Below are 6,082 nucleotides of genomic sequence, written 5' to 3' on the forward strand. Positions count from 1 at the left end.
CAAACAAAATACTCTGCTGTATTTGATTGCTTTGGTTTAATAATGTTTTTATGGTGTGCGTGGTTTTTTTTAGTCTCTAAAATGGTGTTTTAGTTGTATGAATGCACTGAACTCTCCCTTAGAACCAGGCCATCAGAACTGCACACTTATTATTGTAATGCTAATACATATTTTATTGTAGAAATTCATTATAATGATAGTAAGCCCTTTGTAGGACAGATTCAGTACTCTCATACACTGCTCTTTAGTATGTATGGGAGTATATGAGCATCTGTGTGTAGTTTGTATGTTAGTAGCTGCCTCTAATAGACACATCCATGATGAAAGAGCCTCGCTTGGGCCACAGCATCCATTTCACATTTGCTTCAATCAATTATTCAGCAGAACAACCAATTAAAAAATTAGGGAGATAGCACGGTCAGGACCTCTTTCAGATGGGCCACCACTAGACACCTCTTATTGAATAACTGGTCCAATTAATTTAGCAATAATGTCCACACATCCACATATTCATGCACCCTTCCACACAGTGAATAACCAGTCTATGTCCACCCATCCACACATGCTTCCAAACATTTAGTGACTAGTCAGTGTCAACGCATTAACACATCCTTCCACACAGTTAGTGTCCAGTTTATGTTCACACATTCACTCACCTCTTTGCATCTTATATATTTTTATATATTTTGTACTTTCGGACAATCTGCAAGCATGCAGTCTCTAACTTGAAAAAATGAGCATTTAAAACAAAGAATTATTGAAGCCAATGGCACACACTGTTCTATGACTGACAACCTGTCCACAACTTCCAGCTTCAATGCATGATGGCTGATCCAATTTCTGTGGGGGACAGTGCAACCCCCCACCTCTGACATGTCTCTTAGTGCTATGATGTTTTGAATGTACTGGTTGCCAGAGTTACCCTTACCACAATACTCCTGCCTACTGGTACAAAAAATCCAGGGACTCCATCTCTGGGGTGCTTTCCTCCAGGAGTTCACTGCTGAGAACACTGCCACCCACCTGAAAATCCTGCCAGAAACCATGCCTTGCTGAGACTTCTGCTGGTGTAAAACAGGAGCACAAATGGCTCCCATGCGCCTTACACACACTTTTTTTGCACCTAGAATAGCCTGAGGCAAAGCCATATACCAGTTTGGTTTCAGAGTAAGTCATACTTTAGCCCTCCCTGTATGATAGTCAGTCATTTTAATTGAAAGCCAAGAGCTTTTACAGAGCTTCTGCATATGGTGCCATGTAACAGCCACCTGTGTTCGAGAATTAATAGATTTTCATAAAGTTGTCAATGAGAAATGCGTTCATTCTACACAGCGGTAGAATGTTCAGTATTTCATGAGCTTTCTTTCAATTATATTGGCTTCACAGGTCATAAGAGAGAGGGTGTCTCTGGGGACTTTTTAAAGAGTGCTTTAAGAAATTTAGAAGACCTGAGCACAAACACTGTATCTCTATATGCAGTATTGTTTGTAATAAATAGCTTAAGTATAATATGAAGAGACTTTTTCACTTTCAGTCACTTTTCCTTTCACCCTCCTTTCTTACTTTACAAACAGTGATGTGTAAGGTAAGATGGTGCTGAAATAAAACTGGCCTTGTATAGATAACACATAAAATGATGTCAGTTCACAAAGGAAAACAAAAGTTGTTCTAATCAAAAGACCTAATAAAAATCAATGTTTTTAAATTGAGGAAAGGGTAGCGGTTAATGGTCATGTTAGCTTTTGAACAAAAAAAAAAAAAAGATTTCATCCAGCTGGGGGATGGATTTGTGTAGGCATAGCACAGTGGCAACAATTATATAACTGAATACTAATTCCAGGATAGGACAGGTAGAATAATACAAGTTTTTCTCTAGTGCTGTTTGTTTTACTCACTAACACAGTGGGAGCATTTTTCACAGAGGCTGTTAGAACACAGGATTCAGAGGACATAATGCTAACCTCTTCTAGGTCATTTTAACAACCTATATGTACTACTGTATATTTGTTGCCAGGGTGATTACAGCAGTATGCCTTGAATCCCTTTGTTCTGTTTTTTTTGTCCTCAGACCTAAGGGGTATAGGGGACAGAAAAGTATATGTGATATTTTGTAACCAGCCCAAGGATAGAAGGGGTGGTTTACATAATTCTGATGCTGAGACATCAATCAGACCAAAACATCTAGACTTCTGTGTCATTCTAATAAATGAATGCCATCAAAACTGCATCACCTACACACAAGCTCTAAAACAGGAAAACACAGAAACCCCTGAGAGAGAGAGAGAGAGAGAGAGAGAGAGAGAGAGAGAGAGAGAGTGAGAGTGTAACGCGTGGTGGCCCGAGTCCCGCAGGGCGCGAGGCAGGACGCACAAACTCCTCCAACTGGGACGAACATTTATTAACATTTAAAGACATAAAGGCACTCACACTTATCACAAACAAGAAACATGAAACGGTTAACGCTAAACAAACACAATACACAAGAATACATCTAACAGAAACGCGTTACATCTAGACATTATGCCGACAATAACCAACGCCCTGCACACTTTAACATTGGTTTATATACATAAAGATGAACGAGGTGCAGGTGTGGTTACAAACAAGACAGTCCTCCCATTGCACATGGCGGGCCAAACCACGTGACTCGCGGGAGGCGAGCATTCCGTGACAAAGAGAAAATATTGCTGGAATGCAAATAGCCAGGGATAGGAGTGGGACATCTACCCATTACAATAAACCCACACAGACTAATCCCCCAGCTGGCCCATGGTCTGTGCTGTATTAGCTGAACCAGAAGGTGATGTCCCACAGCCTGCTTTCTGTTTAAAAAAAAAAAAAAAAAATGTACTGTATAATTACTTAATAAAGTTGTTGTGTATGCAATAAAAACTGTTGTGATGCAGATAATATGTAATTGTTTTGCTGTCTCTGCATGGCAGGAATTGTGTCCAAGTCCTTTGAATGTCGTCTGAAGGGCCAGGGGGCATCATATGTGGAGGCTGAAACTGCATTTACACCTGATGAGGGTCGGCAAGGTGTGGAGGCTCTCCAGCAGGTCATCATCATTCAAGGTTACGGGGAGGGTGAAGTGATGGAACAGGCCTTGGAAGAGTCTGCAGCTGCCACTTTGCAGACCCTGGCCATGTCTGGCCATGTGGCGGAGGTGTTGCACATCACTGAGGATGGCCAGGTCATTCCATGTGACCACAAAGTGGCATCGTCAGGGGCCCAGCTGACCCAAGGGCCGATCCAGCTGCCTGAAGGAGCAACACAGTATGTGCTAGTAAATCCATCTGGATCGGCGCCAGTGCTGGGGGACCAAGTAGAACACACACTGCACGAGAGAGGCCAGAACCTGGTCAGGGGCAGCCAGATGGTGACAGAGTCATCCACAGCCTTGGATGCCCTGCTCTGTGCAGTATCAGAACTTGGACAAAAAAGTGAGGCTAATGAGTCTGAGATCATCACTAATACGGTGGGAGAAAATGGCACAAATCAAGGTGAGAGACATGGGGAGGTAGAAGTTTACAGTGAGGTTTTACAAAGTGAGGGTGTGGAGTCTATTGGTGTGGTGGCACAAGTGGTGGGCCATACCCACAAGGCCACAGCTGAGGGAGTGGTGCAGGAGGTGCTGCAGTTTGCTGCCAATCAGCTAATGATGAAGGAGGGGCTAACTCAGGTGATTGTGAATGACGAGGGCACACATTATATAGTAACAGAGCTGGATGACTCCACCCTGCAGGTGGAAGGTACTGTATATACACAGCAAGAGGTGGCAAGACCCGAGGAGGGCCAAGTGGAAACAGTAGAGCAGTCTAATGAGGTTCCAGTCACATATTCACATATCAGCCTTAAACAAGATGCTCAGGAATGATGAGGGTGGAACTGGAGAGCTTGTGATCTCGTTTGGCTCACCCAGTAGTTTTGGCGCCATCCTCCTATTATGATATGCATAGCTAACTCAGGAACCTTTTTTGGCTTAACACAGTAGAACAGGCTGGCTTGGCTGCAGTGCATACACTAAGATGAATAAGACAGTATAAGGCCATTTATGCCTGAATAATGTCCCATAACCACATTCTTTGCAGTTGTAGAAAGCCCCTTTTAATCCTACTGAACATTTTGCATTATTATAACAAACTAAAACTTTTTAGACAGTAAAGTAGGAGGAATTGTTGTACCTTGAAATCTCCAAACCAGTTGTAGAATGTAGATTTTTACATACTTCGAATGTATCACTGTTCAAAACTATTCAGAAAAAGGTACATTATCATTTATATTAAGGGGATATTCTGGCTTAATTGTAACTTGATCTCCATCTACTACAGTTGTAATGAACTGTTTACTATCACAGACAAAAATTCAGTGCATCTGCATGTACTCAAAACTGAAAATGACTTACTTGAAACACCCTAAATGGCCAGCATTTAGAATGTAAAAAACACGTCTTGTAGAACACTTCTGATACATTCTATTTGTAAATGAAATTTTTAGAGATTGAAATTCAGAAATTTTCTGGTGGAACAATTTGTGGTTCTCTAAAAGCACCAGTAAATGTAGCAAGAATACATAAAACATTCAATTTTGTTTAGAAATAAATTTGTTTTCTGCTTGCCATGCTGGTGCTATTTTTCAGTTTTGCATGTTTTTTGTTGTATAGTTTTTTGTCTGTGCTAATACAGTTCACAAAGATTTTGGTAGATAAAGATTAGGGGAAAAGCCACATATATGTCAAAATAAAAATGCATTTGAAACAAATTTTGTATAAGTATTGCAGAATTTGTGTTGTTTTTGAATTGTTTCTAAGCTCTTTTCCTGTTTCTTTTTTACTGCATATTGAAGGCTTTCAAAAGGCTGACTTTTCTGACTGGTCAAATGCATAGTGAGAGTTCAGTGGTGGTTGTCACACTCCACTAGACTACACACTCTGCACCATTCCTCAGTACTGCGATCATTCCACGGGTTCATTGCTTATAATGGTTTTTAATAAATTTGAAGTGCTTAATTTCATAAATTGTTTCACATATTCTTGTTAGTTTACCTGGAAAACGTCTATTGGAATAGATAAGGTTTTAGAATGAGCTGTGCTGTTTGACACAAGATGACTTGTTTTTACAGTGCATTCTGCAGCAAATACTGTGCATGGAATACTGTTTGCCTTGCAATCATTTTTCGGTAAAGTGAGCTTAGGATGTGTGAATGTGTCTTTTCTTCTGTTTTATATGTAAATTATTTTTGTTGTTTATTGAATTATGGTTATAAAGGGCATGGCTATGTTTATGTTCTACTGATAAAGGTTTGTGTGCATTGATTGTTACCAAAATATAGATCAGTCTTTAATTGCAAATCTAGTGTCTTTGTGATATTCTGGAATCTCCATTCTGTCATATTTTCACTCTAAAAATGAAGTTAATATTTAAAGCATTAAGTGATTTAGTACTACATGTTGCACTTGTTATATATATTACAAAAATATACATTTTTAGAAAAACAAGGTCAAAATATTTAGCAGCAAAGATTGTATGGAGTTCTGTCTGTCTGTGTATAATGCTACCCTACGAACAGTGGTGTGTGTGTGTGTGTGTGTGTGTGTGTGTGTGTGTGTGTGTGTGTGTGTGGTAGAAAGGAGAGAAATTAGCTGCTGTCAAGTAATGATGAGTTCATTTCCTGCCAACAAAGCTGAACTGATGGAAACCTACTAGAGAGACAGAGAGACAAAATTGTATATATTTCAGTGTAGTTAGTTATATTGCCTTGTATTGCCTTGATACCCAGATCCACTGTAGAATTAACTGTCCTTCATGAAAGATATCAGTCTATCTTGTGAGTCTCAGCCACACAACCATTTGATTAAAACAAGGTAGTAATTCAAATAGGGAATTATGTGCATCTGGTAAATGGCTCCGTACTGCACAAATAGTTAGCCGATAGTTTGGTCCATGATCAAGCTTTTCCATAACCTGTTTGTATATATGTTTGTTTCTATATATTTTACAACTGTGGCTTGTAAACTGCACTAAATTGATTAGTGTTACTGGTAGCTTGCCTATTATCAAATTTATTTTGATTGTGTCATTAT

At 39.7% G+C, this 6,082-nt stretch overlaps 1 protein-coding gene across 1 annotated transcript in view; it reads left to right on the forward strand.

The window, feature by feature from the left end:
- The window catches only part of znf407 (zinc finger protein 407), an 81,665-nt gene extending 76,144 nt beyond the window's left edge, over nt 1-5,521 (forward strand). The window contains exon 9 of the mRNA XM_035528654.1: nt 2,943-5,521. Coding sequence (XP_035384547.1) covers nt 2,943-3,877 — 935 coding nt within the window. The 3' untranslated portion in view covers nt 3,878-5,521. The remainder of the gene's footprint in view (nt 1-2,942) is intronic.
- Nucleotides 5,522-6,082: the final 561 nt, after the last annotated feature.

This window comes from Electrophorus electricus, chromosome 7, assembly GCF_013358815.1.
Source record: "Electrophorus electricus isolate fEleEle1 chromosome 7, fEleEle1.pri, whole genome shotgun sequence".
In the NCBI taxonomy this organism is placed as follows: domain Eukaryota; kingdom Metazoa; phylum Chordata; class Actinopteri; order Gymnotiformes; family Gymnotidae; genus Electrophorus; species Electrophorus electricus.